This window comes from Amphibalanus amphitrite, unplaced genomic scaffold (genome assembly GCF_019059575.1).
Source record: "Amphibalanus amphitrite isolate SeventyFive unplaced genomic scaffold, NRLGWU_Aamphi_draft 000215F_arrow, whole genome shotgun sequence".
Classification (NCBI taxonomy): Eukaryota; Metazoa; Arthropoda; class Thecostraca; order Balanomorpha; family Balanidae; genus Amphibalanus; species Amphibalanus amphitrite.
Window position 1 is genome coordinate 108,807 of NW_024881710.1, and position 18,738 is coordinate 127,544.

General features: G+C 52.2%; 1 protein-coding gene across 1 annotated transcript in view; it reads left to right on the forward strand.

Moving 5' to 3' along the window:
• Positions 1 to 17,156, forward strand: part of LOC122385333 (brefeldin A-inhibited guanine nucleotide-exchange protein 3-like) — a 32,728-nt gene extending 15,572 nt beyond the window's left edge. Inside the window, exons 23-31 of the mRNA XM_043373533.1 lie at positions 366 to 534; positions 778 to 962; positions 1,258 to 1,386; positions 1,812 to 1,982; positions 2,320 to 2,443; positions 12,071 to 12,305; positions 12,597 to 12,820; positions 13,217 to 14,105; positions 16,419 to 17,156. Of these exons, the coding sequence (XP_043229468.1) occupies positions 366 to 534; positions 778 to 962; positions 1,258 to 1,386; positions 1,812 to 1,982; positions 2,320 to 2,443; positions 12,071 to 12,305; positions 12,597 to 12,820; positions 13,217 to 14,105; positions 16,419 to 16,643 (2,351 nt within the window). The 3' untranslated portion in view covers positions 16,644 to 17,156. The remainder of the gene's footprint in view (positions 1 to 365; positions 535 to 777; positions 963 to 1,257; positions 1,387 to 1,811; positions 1,983 to 2,319; positions 2,444 to 12,070; positions 12,306 to 12,596; positions 12,821 to 13,216; positions 14,106 to 16,418) is intronic.
• The last annotated feature ends 1,582 nt before the right edge of the window (positions 17,157 to 18,738 follow it).

The window sequence follows — 18,738 nt, forward strand, 5'->3', positions numbered from 1 at the left end:
GTGTCTGGTTGGGTGAGAAAAAGGATACGTTCTATTCATATGCCTGTCTTTGTCACCTGTCAACGAGCCTGCATGTAAGTCTGTCGACTGCATGCATCTGTATGTCTGGTATTTTTTATGTCTGTGCCTTTCTGACTACATCCTGCTTGTCTGACTGACTGGCTGCGTGCCAGAATATATTCGTGCCGTTTTTATCTGACTGTGGGGCTATGTATGATTTTTAAATTGTTTGTGCAGGACGATTCGGTAAAGATGAAAAGGTTTTGATGCCGTACGCAATATGAGCCATGTCTGCTCACTGGTGTGTGCAGATGCTCTCATTGAGTGATGCTCCAGCCTGACCGTCGCTCCGTTCCGTCCACCAGCCGAGCTCCGAGACGGCGAGGAGCCCGAACAGGTGATCGAGCTGGGTGCCCTGGATGACGACTCGCGCGACCTGGGCCTGGCGGCGCTCCGCTACATCGCGCGCTGCCACGCCATCCTGGCCTCCATGCACGGAATGCGCAACTGTCCGGTGTTCCACGCAGCGCACAGGTACCGGCGCTGCAGCAAAAGTGCTATTTCTGCAATTAATGAAATTATTTCATATAGATTATAGATAGGAGTAATAGTATGCGTGATTTGTACCTGTGGTAAGAGAAGGCACCGTTAGGCTTACCGGTACGATATAAAAGTTATCTTCTTGTAGGAGAATGCACGTGAACATGCTTTCCCTCTCACAGGATCCGACTGAATACGATATTCGTTGCCCCTGACAGTGTATGTTCCTTCTCTTAGGATCCAGCTGAACACGGTACCTCTGACGGTGGACCCGGTGTTTACGGACGAGTTCAGTACGGACCCGGACGTGGACCCGGACCCGGACTGTGAGCTGGACCCGGACCGTGTGTCGCCCGTCACCTACGAGCGTCTGGCCGTGGAGGGCGGCGTCACAGAGCTGCAGGAGCTGGATAACGCCAGTGGTGAGAACGGTGGGAGGGGACAGGGCGGGCGCAGCAACGGTCAGAACAGGGAGTGACGCTGTACCGGTCACAGAGGGAAGGGACGCTGCACCCGTCATACGTTATGTGCTTGCCTGACGTGTTGGCGATAGAAAATGCCTCACATTTCATCGAACGAAGTGATTCTGCGCTCTGACGTCTCTGCTTTGTACTAATCACATATAATATATCTTAGTGTGCTTGAAATTGTTGACCTCCTTGTGGCCTCCTTTATACACATAAGTTCAAATTTCTTGACCGTGTATCGTTTCTGCAGGTATCCTGCGCGTGTGGTACCTACTGCTGGAGGGTCTGGCCGGCGCCACGGCCACCTGCGCGCGACGCCACCAGCCGCAGACCATGGAGACGCTCTTCTCGCTTCTGCGGTCGCTGGCCGACCAGCCAGGTAAGGGACTGTTCCCACCAGCCGCAGACCATGGAGACGCTCTTCTCGCTGCTGCGATCACTGGCCGACCAACCGGGTAAGGGACTGTTCACACCAGCCGCAGACGTCCATGGAGACGCTGTTCTTGCTGCTGCGCTCTCTGGCAGATCAGCCAGGTAAGGGGCAAAGTCAGGAAGGACGCTCTTCCCACTACCGCGGTTGCTCATCGCTGGCTGACCAGCCGGGTAAGAGGCTGTTCTAACTGGTCAACCGGTGCCAGAAAAGGGTCTGATTATGCTCCCATTGGCCGTCGGCCAGTCAGATGAAAGGCTGTTTCCATTGCTACACTCGTTAAGGATTCACACAATCCAGAATGTCATTGTGATGTAGATATTGTGTATGTATGGTAACCGACACTGAGCAGACTGTTATCTGGTCTCCGTCAGGCGCCGAGTTCGGTATCTACTGCGTGAACCACCTGCTGCTGCCGATGATGCAGGGCTGGCTGCGCAGTACGAGCCGGCGTCACGGCGGCTGGAGCAGTTTCGCCACCAACTTCAAACAGTGCGGCGGCATGGCCACCGACCTGGTGGTCTTCTACCTCACCCGAGTGCCAGGTGAGCAACGTCAGTGCTCTGCACATGAGTGACGGTGGGAAGTTTGAGTTCTGTTACGTCACCAGTCTGTCAGCCAGTGAAAGCGCCCGGTCTCAACTGGCAAAAGTGCGTCATTTGAATCGGTGAAGGGCTATTATGATGTCTGATGAATGATGTCAACATCCACGAGCAGATGATCGCATGTATGTTTCCTATGTGTGTTGCTGTTCTAGAATTGTGTAGGCATTTGATCTTCATTTACATTTGTTGCCTGTAACTGTTGCTTATATTTTTGCCTCTATTTGCCCTCTTATGGTGATCGTGAAGGCCGAAGCTGATCAGCTATTCCGTGTTTCAGCGGGCGCGTCCGAGCGGCACCAGGCCGGCGTCGACCTGATGCTGCGCCAGCTGCTCCTGGTCATGATCGAGTGCGCCTGTCAGCCGCACGAAGTCGTCTCCCGGCTGGGCTGCGCCTGCATCAGGTACCGTCAGCAGCCTGTGTTTCTGTTCGCTTATATGTAATTTTGACTGATAGTGGTTTTGACTAATTTCAATATGCATGGTTCAGGATAAATGAGAGGGAAGGACGAATATTATTCGTCAGCAGAGCATCTTATCGACATTAGCAGCAGCTGATCATCTTATCCTCTCGTCAGCATAACGGCGGAGCGTCTTATTCGCTCTACTCGCGGACCGCGGTGACTCACGGCCGTGGATGCAGGCACTGGCGGATCCAGGGGGGGAGGGGGGAATTGGGGACAAATGTCCCCTCCCCCACAGCGCCCGAAATCGACGAAAATTTGCGGTTTTTCGAGAATAAAACGAAAACGGAACATTTGTTAGTAAAAGTTTGTTTTAAACTGCACAGCAGTCGCCTGAGGAATCGAAATTCCTTGAGTTTTTTATTTGGAGCAACTTTTTGGGAGTTTGTCCTCCCCGCAGCGGCCAAGACCGCCTTTCTGGATCCGCCAGTGGATGCTGATCTTCGTCACTCTGCAGTCTGCGGGCCAGAGCTCTGCTCGTCCCGCCATCTACTCTGGGGGTGTTCCGTGGTTGTGAGCCAGGCGGCGTGCAGAACTTTGAACAGCACTTTGCTGTGATAGTTAACGGCTTATAGTCTGCATGGGAGGTGGAGGCCAGCTGCTGGACCAAATGTCGCTAGAGTGCTCTTTCCGTATGCACCTTGCACCCCATAACACAGGCACGGCCGTTTGCGATTGTCAATGACTGTTTCGACACTGCACTCCAGTATCCACGGTGCTCTCACTTGTAACCGCTATCCCAAATATGTGTGACAATTGACATTATATATCTAATGTAAGCTGCTCAATCTTACATTGAAACTTCATAAGGTGGTACGTGGAGAAGCACAAACAAATGTAAAATCGACTGAACTCTTCTTACTAACGGCCATCGTTCATCGACCGGCAAAAATCTTACTCCACTTTAATATCAGAATGCAAAAAAAAGTGTTGGTTTTGAATTTTCTTTAACTAAGTCATTTCCAAATAATGCGGAGTGATTTATGCATCACGTTAGACGGCAGATAGGCTCGGCTCTCACTACCTTTATTATCACTATCGTGTGGAGCAAAAGCTCGCAAGCACATTTTTTTTCTTTTTGGTTAGGCCCTTTCGGTCCAATGGGACCATTTCAGAGCCGGGAGGATGATAGGATATAGGGGTAGACATTGGTCTGGGCAGGCACCCTTGTGAGTTGCCGGGGCTGAGCCCGTCCAGAGGACAGGCCACCCAGCCCCAAGGCACTCACTGCACCCGGCTACGGGGTGCGCTCCCTCGGGAGCAGCGGTGCCGCTCCAAGGGAGCAGCCCGTATGAGATAAAGTTGCCTGTCCAGCCCGGAGGGGGGTTGCGGCGTGGAGGAGAAGGATTTCAGTATCCTGAGGATAGAAGCAGGGAACGGTGCAAGCACACGCAAGAGGACCAATTCCTCATAGATAGGGCTAGTGTACTTCAAAGCATTTTCCTGTTTCTGTGTTCAAAGAGTTTTCCTAGCGAGGTCCATGTTTGGAGCCACGTAATCGCAGAATCGTATTTTTTGCTTTAACTAGACCTCTACGGCCTCGCTTCCCATTTGAATACTAATCGTATTATCATAGCATAACGTGCCGTTTATTTTTCTGACCAGCTTTGCTATAACCCGAAAATAATTCGTCTATTCAAAAGTCTCGGATAATATACGAGTACCCCGGTAATTTTGTTTTCAGAGAAAGCCATTGTAAATGGCCTCGTTGTTAGCGCTTGTGACACCTGTCATGCTAAAGGATTGAATGCGTGCGCCGATGACCACTGTAGTCCGGGCGCCCGAAAACCTAAATTCATCATCATCGGATTGAATGCGTCAAGTTTTTACAGTCGTAATATTGCAGATCACTGCTTTCACATTTTTTCTTCGATAGATTGAAACTAGAGGCTCCTTACTTGTTTCATATTTGGGAAGGTTGTATTGAGGTGCATTTTGAATTGAATTGAAACTCATCTTTAGAGACGTTCTGCAGACTTATGAGATTTTAAATGTAAAACGACCCCGTTAATATTTATCTGACTAATGAGTAATGATGTCTGCGGTGATACCTGCATAGGCCGCTCTCATTTGTTTTTCGTTAATTGCCCAATGTTCAGTGTTTGGATGCCCAACTCATTTGGATAGCTCCGGAGTTGAAACGGGTTGCAACAGTGGTCCCGGTGTGGTCTGTCACTTTATGAAAATACCACAGTACGGCGCGCGCGGTCGGGCGGTTACGCGTTCGTGATTGTGGAACCGCCATACCTTGCGTCCCGGGTTTCTTGTGAACACTAATCCTGCACCACACACTAAAACGCGGCTGCATCTAATGTGCTCTAACTGATTGCACATTGTATAAGGCGTACCGGAAACATCAGCTCATTCCATTCTTTTTACGGCCATCCGTAACCGAATTAGGGCGCGCTGAACGGCCGGACGGCGGGCGGCGCGTTTCCTGGCCGGCTGCCGGTCCCGAGCGGCGCCTCACTACAGAGCCAGTCGGCAGCAGCACAAAAAGGTGCGCCGCTTTACGGCCGCCGCCGTCCAACATCCAAATGACCCAATGTTCATGTGTCGTTTGTAATGAAGGCGGCCCAGCGGAGAGGAAAATGACGTAAAAACGACGAGCCGGTGAGCCGTCACAGAGACAACGGTGCGGCGGCACGCAACGGGGCCGGTACGGCGCGCGGCAGCGTCACACGCCATCGTTTGTCCCGTGTCACCTGTCACACGCAGTCGTCTGTCACACGGCGCCGTCTGTCACACGCCGGCTCCTGTCACCTGGCATACGTAGTCGTCTGTCACACGACGTCACCTGTCACACGCCGTCTGTTACACGCTGTCTGTCACAAGCTGTCACCGATCACACGCCGTCACCTGTCACACGCTGTCACCGATCACACGCCGTCACCTGTCACACGCTGTCACATTTCACCTGCGAGTGGCGGCATGGCGGCGGCGGCAGAGCTCGGCAGTTTAAACATGGAATAGTGTTCACCCATCTGAAAATTTAAGTATTACCCGTGCTGGGTCGTGAAACTATTTTATATTTGTTGGAAACCAAGCGGCGTGACAGCATTGGGTAAGTCTTTTCGCTCGGCGGTCCCAAAGGAAAATTAAATAATACCTGCGACCGCGTGAACAGGTGTGACTCCCACCCATTAGGCGTGGTTATGCGGCTAGCCAGGAAATAAAATTCAATTGCCACTCACTGGTGGACATAAGCAGGAATGAAAATTGACACTCATGTCATTAGGGGCAATAGCACGACATGTTGGCAAAGGAGTTAGGACAGCGTCCTGTTTGTCAGTTGTGGGTCCCATTTACTGGATAATTCAACGTCCTTTGCACCTAATTTGCTGGTAACATGTATAGGTACAGAGCGCAGACCAGATCTTCTCATGTGATGTTATGCAAGGTTCACCGTTACCCCCATCCCTTTTGGAATTTGATTTCCGTGTAGTTTCATTTGATAATTCGGAGGTCGAGTTCAGTGTAATTTGAGCCGTGATTTTGACGGTCCTAATTTTAACCAGGGAAATTACGTTGTTTCCTCCCGTGCTCCTGGTTGACTAATAGGGCTGCTCCATGCACGGTCATCGGGTGGCCGTGCTACCGTGCTGCGGACAGGCCTCCGTGCACGGCAGAATGCACCGCCGCCTCTCCTGCTCCCTGTTCACTGAAAGAAGACCCGGCCACCGCGCCCGGCGCCGGGCCCGATTAAATACCATCGGACAGCGGCCGGCTCCGATTACACGCTGTCGACGATCAGCTGTCGGTCGCTGACGGCAAAAACGCCGTCCGATCCCCTCTGCACCGCCACCCGGGCAGATAAACAATCGAGGCCGCGCGCCGCGCCACGCCGCGCACCGCCTAATAGGCACCGGCGCGACGGCCGGCCGGCCCCGCCGCGCGCCGCTCTATCATAATATTGGCTCTAGGTGTAAAAAGGCGGTGGCAAAAAATCATACCCGTAATTGTCATGTGGCGGTGAACCGCAGCGCTTAGATGCTTCACTAACTGCGGGCTTTGCCAACCAAGTTTATCGTGTAATGATAGAGGGCGGCGGCTCGATTTGCATTGCCTCACGTCACTGGAGTTGATTCTCTCCCTCCTCTCTTGTCTCTTCTCTCTCTCTCTCTCTCTCTCTCTCTCTCTCTCTCTCTCTCTCTCTCTCTCTCTCTCTCTCTCTCTCTCTCTCTCTCTCTCTCTCTCTCTCTCTCTCTCTCTCTCTCTCTCTCTCTCTCTCTCTCTCTCTCTCTCTCTCTCTCTCTCTCTCTCTCTCCCTCTTTCTCTCTCCCTCTCTCTCTCTCACTCTCTCACTCTCGACCCTCTCTCTTCGATTCAGGACTGAAATTGATAGTGGTTCCTTCTCCCGTAGTTATGTATGGTATCCCACAGTCTCAACACTTTCTCCAGGACCAGAGTAAATCACCTGATAATTATACCTTTAACGATTAACATGTCGAGAATGACTCGCCGTACCGTGCTCGTATGCCATGGGTTATGCTTCTGCTCTGTTGAGTATCTGATGGCTCACCAGGATAGAAAGGCAGTGAATCTCTCCTCGGCCTGCATACACCTGCACACAATACACCCACAGTGCGTCTCCCCTGGAGCTGATGTGGTCCGCTCAGCAATTAGAGCGCGATCGATCAGAGGGCGCGGCGTGCACGGCTTCATTATGCCATGCCGCCGACCCACGCCATACGCGCATTGCTTCCGTCCTATAAAAACAACAGCCCAATTGGGCCCGGTAATTGTCGGTAGGAGGCTACAAATTGTGATGAAGCGGCGCCGCTCTGCACTGATCCGCCGGTGGGCCGCGCTGGTCCCGCGGTGGCGCAGGTCTCTGGTCCGTTCCTTACTGAACCAAATCAGCGCTCGACTAAAGATAATTAAAACCTCAAGGTTATGCCTCAAAGAATTCATGAAGAGGTTTGAAAGACAGGGTGGTTTCATGATGAATGCAATGAGCATCGACAGATCTATTCGATTGAGTTTGTCAGTGCTTCTGACAGTTCTGACTTCTGACTCTATACCTAATAGAAAACGATAACCTTTCCCATTATATGGCAGATGTCTCTAAAGGTCCTCATATACGCAGGCTGGCAGCAACATACTGAGCAATCACGCCATGTTCGATCAGCTCTGGGTGTCATTTTATCACCGCCGTGTAGCTCTCCGTGTTACCACCGACCACCAAAGAGTTGCGGTGAGGGCTGGTGTCCGTTCGGCCGCTGGCGGAGGCCCGTGTCGCTCAGTAGCGCTCAGTGCCGCCCCCGCCGGTGGCCGGCCGTAACCAGTAGCCGGGGCCGCCGGGTCAGCCAGCGCCGTCCGGCCACCGGTGATCGGTTCCCAGGCCGGGCCGGCGCCGCCGACCCCCAGCCCGCATCGGGTGACAATTATTTTCACATTCATCACCGGCCTAAATAGAGTGGCGGGCGGCCGGCCGGGGAGCGGCGGGTGCACGGCGGAAGGCGACGCTGACGGACGGACGGACGGCCGACCGACCGCCCCGGCCGCGTCAGACTGTGATGTCAGGCCGTGATTTCAGCCGGGATATGTGTCAGGGTAGTCGCTCACCCGGATGATATGTGTAATTCTTATCCTTTCATGTACCGTCTACTGTATGAGGATGGCAAAGAGAGAACGACCTGTGATTCTCCGATTTTTACGGAGCGAGCGAAGCGAGCGTAGTCTTTCCTTAGATTAACGGAAATTTCTGAGTATGAGCGGCCGGCCGGCCGGCCGGCCGTGCGGACGCTTTTGCGAGGCTTATATCTCAGCAACCACTTGACCGATTTACACGGGGTAATTTTTGTAGGGTAGCTTCATTCCTTCTACCAAGTATTGGACTATTCCCGATGCATGTGGGTGACCCCTTATGCACGTGCCACGCGCAAAACGAAGAGGTGTCAGTTTTGTAATTGTTGCAATATCTCGGTAACTACTTGGCTGATTGCGCTGAAAGTTGGCATGTAGGTAGGCACCCACTAGGCACTGCATATCCATGTGCCAGAGTTGGGGTGCTGCTGCACGTGCGCACGTGCAGGGGTCGTTTCCAGATCTCGAGAACGGCTGGACCGATGGCGTTCAAATTTGGTACACGGTTAGGGACCAGTTAGTAGGGTGCCGTGCACAAGTCAGTTGGGACCCATTCTGCACGTGCGCACGTGCAGGGTGCCGCTTCCAGATCTCGAGAACGGCTGGGCCAATTGTGCTCAAATTTGGCACATCGCTAGAGACCGGTTAGTAGGGTGCCGTGCACAAGTCAGTTGGAGGTACCCCCTCGAAATTTCGCACGTGCAAGGCTCACCCTATCGCTCGCTCCGTTAGTCGCCCCAAAAGGCGCTATACTGGTATAATGAAATCTGGTGGGCCTTAGGCCTTAGGTATGAAGCGTGGCTCTGAGCATGTAGATGCCTTTTGTTGCAGGTGCCATCTTTCTATGACACTTCTTCCTTAACCCGCGCCCCGTAGGGGGGGGGGCCGAAACGGCCCCCCCTGTCCTTTTCGGTAGATATCTCCTAAACGGCTGGAGATATCGCCACCAAACTTTCAGGACCCCTCCGGGCATCAATTTTACACATTATGACCAAAAATTTTTCCAGAGGCTATGATAGGTTGGCCACAAATGACGTCAGAGTGACGTCATGTTCTGTCATTTTCGACCGAAAAAAGACCTTCGCGAGAAGACCTGTCAGGACTACAGCTTTGAAGATACAGAAAAATGATCAAAACATAAAAGGTGTAGAATTGACAGGGCTACAAAACTGCAATCTCGAATTTTTGAAATTTTTGAGTTTTGACCCCCAAAAATAAAAAAAAACATTTTTTTTATATATTCACCAAAAAATCCAAAAAGTTTTTTGAGTTTCGAAAAAACCGGAATATATGTGATAGTGCCTACCGTCTTCTATCTACATACCAAATTTCAGATCGATACCTCGTTTTTTGGCCAAGTTATAGCGAAAAAACTGTTCAAAAATGATGAGGTCAAATTTTCAAACTCAATTTTTGGCAATTCTAGAACTCGGAGAGCAAAACGAAGACCACCATTAGACTCCCCGTGACGAGCTGCATCGAATCGATACCCATTTTATGCAAAAATATCAACTTTAAAATTTGACCTAATTTGACCTGACCTTGACCTGACCTTCACCAAAACGTGACCTAGGCTGGCCCAAAAGGCTGCCTAACCCACATAATCGCATTTGTCATGTAAAATGGACCATAAAACATGTATCACACGACACATTCATATTGTGACCCCCGGTGACCTGACCTCGCTGTGACCTGACCTGGTATCAGTGACCTCAGATAGCAAAGTATGTGTTTGACGAACAATGTACCATCGATGGTTTTCAATAAATTACCAATTTACTCTTTTTCACAGCACATTTCTTGAATTGCCTGTGAACGGTGAAAATCTGACCTTTGACCTGACCTGTGACGTCATCGGTTTGACCTAGGTCAATGAAATTTGGTCACAAGGTAGTTCCTGGGTGGGGCTATCGAACGCCGTTTGAATTTTGAAAATCGGCCGGTAACTTTCCGAGATCTTAGGGGGGGGGCCGAAACGGCCCCCCCCCCCTACGGGTGGTAGGGTCCGCCGGTAGCCCTACGGGGCGCGGGTTAACCGCGAACGTGTGTGTTTGGGTCCTTTTAGAGAGAAGTGAACCGACATATCACCCTGTTGTAAAAGGGTGATGTGACTTTTGGACCGTTTGAAATGTGTGAATCGCCGCTCTCGGCATCACAGCTCTCAGACGATTTCTCGTAGCGCCGCTGTGGTCACCGTTTCTTAGACATCCTGCGATGCGTTGCGACATGCACTGCTGAGTGCGATGTGATGCAGGGTGTGCTGCGGTTGTGATGTGCTGTATAGTGTGATTTCCTCCAGGGTTTGCCCATTGTGCGCTCGTGGGTGTGATGCCTTCCAGTGTGCTGTGCTGCGGGGCGCAGGATGTTGCCTGTTGTGGTGTCGCAGCGCGTTGTGATGGTTCCAGGAGTTGTGTTGCATGTAGAAGCTGTGGCGCAGTAGTTAACGTTGTGGATTGAGCTGTAACTCGTTAGATGCTCCGCAAGATTGACTGCCAAGTTGGATGTGCAGTAAGATGGGATGGGCTGCAGGATTGGCTGTAGTGAGCTGTGCCCCGGGCCGCGGCCGCCATGTCAGTCAGACTGTGTCACGGCGGCCGTGTCAGGCTGTCTGGTACGGCTCCCGTGTCAGTCTGTCAGTCTGGTACGGCTGGCGTGTCACTCTGCCTGTTACAGCGGCCGTGTCAGTCTGTCTGCTACAGCTGCCGACCTTCAGTCTGTTACGGCTGCCGTGTCAGACTTTGTTGCGGCGGCCGTGTCAAATTCTCTGTTACACCGTGTCAGACTGTTACGGCGGCCGTGTCAGTCAGTCTGTCTGTTACGGCTCCTGTGTCAGACTCTCTGTGTTAGGGCCGCCGACCTGCCGCGGCCTGCTGACCACCGTCACGCCGCTCCACTTGATAACTACCATGAATGATACTGGCAATGGCCGCCGGCCGGATACGTCGGCGCCCGAATGTGCGAACGCCGGCCCGGTTCGCAGCCGCCGCCCGACTGCCGCCCGTTTACGAGCGCCGGCGCGGCGCTATTTTCTCCCCTTCCAATGTGGCGCGCGACGGTTAAGGCGGCGCCACACGTAACGTCACGGCCATTGTGTAACGCTGCGGCGGCGGCGGGCGGGCCCCGGCCACACGGCGCTGGTCGGCGCGGCGCGCGCGCGCCACCGCCGTCGCCACCACATCGCACCAGTGGTCACTCCACTGCGGTGGCATTAGTGGCCGACTTAATCACGCTCAATTCACCACATGATAAATGTCGCGCTGTATGTTTCCTGGTTTCATATCAGCGCATTTTTCTCGCGAAGGGCGCATCCGTACCAAAACCAACAGTTCTATTTAGTGGTAAAAATAAAGCGACAAGGTATGGTAATTACGGAAATGAAAAGTCCAGAAATACGTGAATTTCCAAGTCTACAAACATCAAGCTACATGCCTAATATATCCTTGAAGTTGATGCATCGAAGACGTGGTCTTTTTTAGCCCGAAATGTATTGTCTTACATTTCCTAGGCCCTAGCTAGATGAATTTTAAGCAGTTCAGTAGAAGCCCCTCATATGTAACTACAAATAGCGGCTCATGCATGATGCAGATGTGCTCGCATAGCATGACACTAAACTCAATGGCCGTGTGCCCCTCAAGATAGTATCGCTGATACGAAGTCGGCTTACTTGACCTATCACCAGACAGAACTCCTGTCGGGTCGGTTCTATGCGAGGACCGCGAGGCAACTTGTGACCGATCACCTTGACCCTTCTGACCCGCTGTCTGTGTGTCTGTGTGTGTCTGAAGAGAGGCAAATCGCCCTGTCGAGCAGTGCTGGCTATCTTTAGTGTCGGCGGTCCTCGTCTAACCCTATGTGACTGTCTCTCTGATAGGCACGTGGCGCTGTCGGCCGGCGCCCGCGGCCTGTGCGGTGAGCAGCGCTTGTCTGTAATGACTGCGGTCCCCGTCTAACCCGTGTGTCTGTGTGTGTGTCTGTCAGGCACGTGGCGCTGTCGGCCGGCGCCGGCGGCCTCTGCGGCGAACAGCGCTGGCAGCCAGTGGTGACGGCGCTCCACCGGGCGCTGGCGCTGACGCTCCGGCCGCTCCGGCGGCTGATGGCCGCCTTCCGAGTCGACTCTGAGAACTTTTACGGCGACCTGGGCCGGGTGAAGGTGGCTGCGCGGCGCGACTGTACCGGCCGAGACAGCGACCGGCTGCGACAGCTGGCACATCAGGTCAGTACAGCGGACAGGGCAGTTACCCCACTCCCCCCTTCCCCGTCATCAGGTCAGTACCGCGGTCAGGGTAGTACAGCCTGTCAGGTCAGTACCTCGCCAATCAAGCCAGTATTGCTCCTCCATCAGCCAGGTCCTGTCGCACCACTTGTGCTGTGCTTTGTGCTCTCCCATGCGAACAGTACAGTGTTCGTATGGGACCTGTTCTACTTTACCAGCTGTGTTAGCTGCCGCTTCCTTCGTCCCGCCCCGCCCCGGTGACCGCGGCCTCACGGCTCACGGCCCTCCCAGGTGTTCCTGCTGGACGGCCAGCGTCCTCCGGTGCTGGAGACCAGTGAGAACCCGGACGCGGAGGACCGCTCCTACGTGTTCCTGCTGTTCGGCTCGGAGGAGGGAGACGAGAGTCCGGCGCGGGTGCCGCTCCGTCACCTGGCGGTCGGTCTCTTGGCGCACCAGGTGCTGCTACAGACGGTGGGCGCCATCCTGCTGCACGGATCGCCTCACCTGGTACCCAGGTCGGTGGTGCTGCAGTGAGACAGCTGTGTTGTGTCGTGAGAGTGTCGTTATGTTTCGCTTTGTGTGGTGTTGCTTACGATCGCACCAAGGCGAATTAAATACGCAAGGAGGTCGAAGTGGTCGAACTTGTTTGCCCTAGGGACGATTGTTTCAGGATGATTTTATTCCTGAAATCCTGCCTTGAGAAACTCAAATTCAGTGATTCCTTTATTACATGTTTGGTGAAATCGTGATAAATGCCTCTACCATTTGGTTGTATGTATGCATAGATATCGTCTGCGTTGGATTTTATCTGCGTAGGATTTTATTCATGTTCTATCTGGCGATGCATAAAATTCATTTTATATGGTTTTGGACAAGTCGCCGTATATGCAGGAAACGTTCGAATGTTCCAGCCTGGCGAACGTCCTCTCTCCGGTGGGCTCGGCCGGCCAGTCTCCGTGCGGCGGCTCCACCCCTGGCGCGCTGCCCGGGTTCCTCCAGCAGCTGAGCCCCCACCAGGTGACCACTCTGATGGACGCCCTGGAGGGCTCTCAGCGCGCGGCGGTCGCCTTCGACAGCCGGCCGGGCCTCAAGTTCCTGGTGCAGAAGGTTTGTGGGATGGAGCGGGCGGCCAACCTGTACGGCCAGGCGGGCGCCGGCTGGACGCTGCGCGCCGTCACTGCCCTGCACCTGGCCGTGGCGGAGGCGGGCGGCGCGCACCTGACCCAGCTGCGGGCCCTGCTCACCGACTGCTGCCAGCGCTACTGTCAGATCGTGCGGCTCGCGGACGGACCGGAGGCAGACGGCGCCGCCCACCAGCCCGTGTTCTTCCTGCTGGCGCAGGGTGACGACTACCCGGGCGGCAGTGGCGGCCCGCCGGAGCCGCCGCCGCAGCCCGCCCAGGCCGGGTCGCCGCTCGCCGGTCCTCCGAAACCATTCTGTTTCGCTGACCTGGCTCGGACCCTGGATACGGAACCATCTCCGGGCGATGGGGCCGAGCCTGGCGCGGAGTCTGAGCCGCCGCCGGAGTCGCCCGACTGCTCCGATCACGAGGAGGAGGACGTGCCGACCGACTCGGGTGTGGCCGACTCTGACGACCAGGTGTACAGCGTGGTGACCGACCAGCAGCTCTCCAGCCTCATCGGCCAGTACAAGAGGCGCAAGCCGGCGCGCTCGATGCCGCTGGTGGCGGCGGCCGGCCGGCGGAACCCGTTCCTGGCCGGACGGACGGCCGCCGCGCAGGGGACCTCCGAGCCAGTGCCGCCCGAGATCGAACAGCAGCGCCGCACCAGCCTCATCAAGGTCAGTGCTCTCACCAATACTGGCAGCTAGCTTTCTGTAATGTTATCAGCCTGGCTTAAACCTGCTGTAAACACAGCATGACCGCAGCTTCTGTTATTAAACAGAACCGAGATATTGTTACGACCGTGCTATCTTTTTTTTACGAACTTATCCGCGCTCTTCGTCACGCCCGTATGTGTCACCCGTCTAAAAGTCATCCAGTATTTGTGAATGAGCAAGCGGTTGCAGCGAGCGAGCGACTTTCTCTGTGGTTAATGACTCGTTGAGAAAACACGGTATCGTGGCCCGTTCTGGTTCCGAGACGTTATTCATAACCATCATGGTAACCGCTCGACCGATCAACATCAGTCGAGCGGTCTCATGAAATAGATCATTTCTTTCCTTCAATCATGAAATCAGCTACTTTGTTTCTTATGTTTAATCGTCTCGGCACTTTTCACGTGTTGATTTACTATCATAGGTATTAAAATAGTATACTGTTTGAAAAAAAAACTCGCAAGGAATGCGTCGATGGCGCTCCAGTAAAATATGGCGGCGGGAAGCCACTTGGCAGTGCATTTTCATGTCTCAGGGCAAGAGTGTCACTGAACTTGTTCACACTTTATGCCTCACGAATGGGAGGGCCGATTACGTTCAAAGCTGTTACGTCTCTAGGGACCTATTAGGAGGATGACCCGCGAATGAGGGACTAAGGATCTTTTTTTCTGCTGACCTTGCTTCTACTGTATGTTTCTTAATTTCTTGTGCTATCCCTGCTTGTTTTTTTTTTTTTTTACTTGTTTCTTCTTCGATCTGACCTTAAATATGACCTAGAGATTTCGTCATGATTGGTTTACACTTTACGGCGACCTTTGAGTGTTTCATAATTCATACAGCTTGTCGTTACTTGGCCCAAGAATTGAGCTCGATGGAGCGTTTTACGACCCTTTGGGGAACTGATAACCTACAATACACCGTCCACTTGTGCCCCTGAACATGGGGCAAGCTTCTATGTAAGCTGATAAATAGGAACGAGAAGTTATATTTATTTTTACGATCGCTCTATCCCGTGACTGGACCACCAAATTCGTGACTGAGCATTGTAGATAGGATAAGAATTCCATACTTTTTGATCGTGAATGTCTGATTATTTTAATAGCTCCGTGCACCTTTGTTCGAAGTTGGAAAAATGCAAAGGCGAAAAATGTCTCCTGAAAACATTTTTCCTGTATGTTTTATCCTAGAAAGGACTGAAAAAGAAGCCGGTATCTTCCTGTCGGCTGCGGAGATTCTGTTGCTGTTAACTCCTCACACATTCCTCGCCATGGTTCAGATTCCTGGGTGATACTGACAGAAATAAATAATCCCGGCACGCAATACGCGGACCGGTTTAAGCTCTCCCGGCCTCCGTACGGCGGCCGCTCGTCAGCCGTGTCTTTGTGTGAGACTCTGGCGTCCCGTTGCGGCTGCCGTTACCACTGTCTGCGCCGTGCCGTCGGGTGACTGACCCCCTGCACGCGGAGAGCCCGCGGGCACCGGCCCCGCGGCCGCCCCCTGAGTGGCTCTCGGTCGTCTATCGGCCGGTGATCAGTCAGTGTGGGTTCGGCTCCTGAGGAACGGTCAGCGGTCGGATCATCAGCTCCGACAGCGGCCGCTCTCTGCCTTCTCTGCCCCCCCCCCCCCCCCCCCGGCTGCCATCGGCCCAAAAACTGGTCAGACCGGCCTGTCCGGGTAGGATGGCTCGCAAAATCCGCGCCGTGTCTTCTGCTGCAGCTACTGGTGCAGAGACGGCATGGCGGCGCATGGCTGTGTGTACAATCACATGGGCTGCATGTATTAGCGATGTGTAATGTGTACATATGTGTCCGCACGTTACACACATATACATAGATACGACGCCGTTGACAATGCCATGCCACTGGCTGTGTCGTGCCGTCGGCCCGTCCGTCACGCCGGCTCTAATTGAGCCCACCGCCATCCGCGGATCCACGCGTGTCACTGCACAACCGCTGCGGCTCCGCAGACCACAGAAGATGTGCCATAAATCCAACCGGTGTGCTCAGCCTGTGTGCTTGAACCGGCACTGTCTGTATAGCATCGTATCAAAATGAAATATTGGAAATATACTTCAGAGTCAGGAACAGTCTACGGAATGTCTAGAATTGTTTCCAAATGAGACTCCATTTTTGCGTTTCTACTTGTCAGCACTAAGCTGACAAACGGCTGATTGTGTAATGCTGCTCCATCTGTATGCGTGTGGAGTCTACCTCAGTGTCTGTGTTCCCTTCGTGTATGCGATTACAGCTGTACTAACTCCACTCCACCTGTTCACAGGACAGCGAGGCGCAGCAGCGCGTGTGGACCGAGATGGTGGTCTCGATGCTGGAGCTGGTGGCTCGTCAGTCGGACACCACGCTGCGCCTCCTGCTGCCGGCCGTGCACCCCAGTGTGCGCACACTGACCGCCCACGCCGCCGAGCCGGCCCTGCGCCAGGCGCTGGCCGAGTTCTTCCAGCGCGTCGGCACCGCCTACGGGTTCGCCGACGACGACGACGAGTAAAGGCGAGTGGAGACGTGTCGAGGACGCCTCTCAGGTGACCACTCAGATCTCTAACGGCCTGTAACACTTTTTTCATTCCTACCAGAATATCCGCAATTGCGCTTTGCACCATTGGATGTAGAGGTTTATGAGCAAACAACATTTCCTCGTAGCAGTAATGTTTCTGTTTATGAGATGACCTTTGTCCATGACCGTTAGGAGCTATTGTGAGTGATTATATACCTAGTCAAGAGACAACAAAACCGTTATTTTACGTAGTCTACGTCTTTAGTCAGTTACCTCGAATCCAGTGACGTCAGCAGGCTCAACATCCGGGAACTGAATGGTAAAACCTATCTAAGGACGGTCATATGTGATGACAAAGAAACGTCGCTGAATCAGGGAATGCAGGATGTGAACAGATTGTCAGTAGTCATCAGTCTCTGTGTGAGCTCTGGAAAAGAGCTCTGATGCATCGACAGTAATGAGTAAAGACTCCGCTCGTCACATTGCCCCAACAGACGGTAAATAACTTTTGAAAATACCCATCTCCAATTTTAGTGTTTTCTGAACCAAAATTTTGCGAGGAATCCGATGCCAACTGCGTTTTCAGGTCAGGTCAGGTCACTGACCTATGACGTCATAAATGAACCTCTGCACGGTCCTCAGAAATTGCAACTTTGCAACGCCCTCAGTGCCAGAGGAACTTTCACAGGAAGATGAAACTTACAGGACCTAGTATCCTTTAGAGGTCTCACAACTTGTATATATTGGATTTTTCCCAAATGTCACATGAGGTCAGTTCGGTCACGTGACCTCACCATAATAAGTCAATGGGGGAAATATGAAACTGTTATTTTGGCGCCGGAAATGATCTAAAACTGTCCCAAGCACATGAAATCGTGGTTTCATGTACTCCTTGTAAGGTCCGATCATATGGGGATAGTTTTAGATCATTACCGGCGCCAAAATAACAGTTTTCATATTTCCCCCATTGACTTATAATTATTGGTGCCAATCGGAATTTCTTTTCTTGGAATTCCAATTTTTGTCCAATTCCAATTTGGAATTTGGACGGAATTCTTAACATTTTTTGGAAATTAATCGGAACACAAGGCCTTTAAAATTTAAAATTTTAAAACGGAGGCCTTTAAAACGTTTTTAAACACTTTTAAAATTTACGCAAAAAATGCAAAAATCGTTAAAAATTGGAATAGCCCCCGCTTTGGACAAAATTGGAAATTTACTTGGCAATTTCTTGGAATTGGATCGGAATTGGAATTGAAATTTCATGAAATTGGCACCACTACTTATAATGGTGAGGTCACGTGACCGACCTGACCTCATGTGACATTTAGGTTAAATCCGAGATATACAAGTTGTGAGACCTCTGAAGAATACTACGTCCTGTAAGTTTCATCTTCCTGTGAAAGTTCCTCTGGCACTGAGGGCGTTGCAAAGTTGCAACATCTGAGGACCTCGCAGAGGCTCATTTATGACGTCATAGGTCAGTGACCTGACCTGACCTGAAAACGCAGTTGAGGTCAAAAGATCCAGCTTGAATAAAATATTAGGTATGCCAAGTTTCAGCTGTCTACCCTAAGCGAGTTTTAAGCTATCGCGAAAAGCCCTATTAGGCGGCACCCGCCCCACCCCTTCTCGGCCGACGAGGGTTAATGTACTAGTTCATGTAGTACATGTATGCGCAGGTATAGTATCATCTCAGCTAAAATATATCTCTAATTCATGTTAGACACATTCTAGTGTTGTTACAAAAATTAACTTATTATATTTCCAATTTATTTGACTATTATGCCTGACGAATATTTATTTTTCAAAAAAATAGGTGTTATCTCCAAAATGGAAATTTTTCAGATTTCGGGGACCACACCATCGGATTCCTCGCAAAATTTTGGTCCAGAAAACACTAAAATTGGAGATGGGTATTTTCAAAAGTTATTTACCGTCTGTTGGGGCAATGTGTCGTAGAAAACAGCGAAACTTCTACACTCGTAGAAGGCAAAGAAACTTTTACTATTGGACGTCCAGAGCAGACCTGACGCGACGGGCTCGCAGCCTGGCTGCATCTTTGTGCAATGTGCATCGTTGTTGTTGT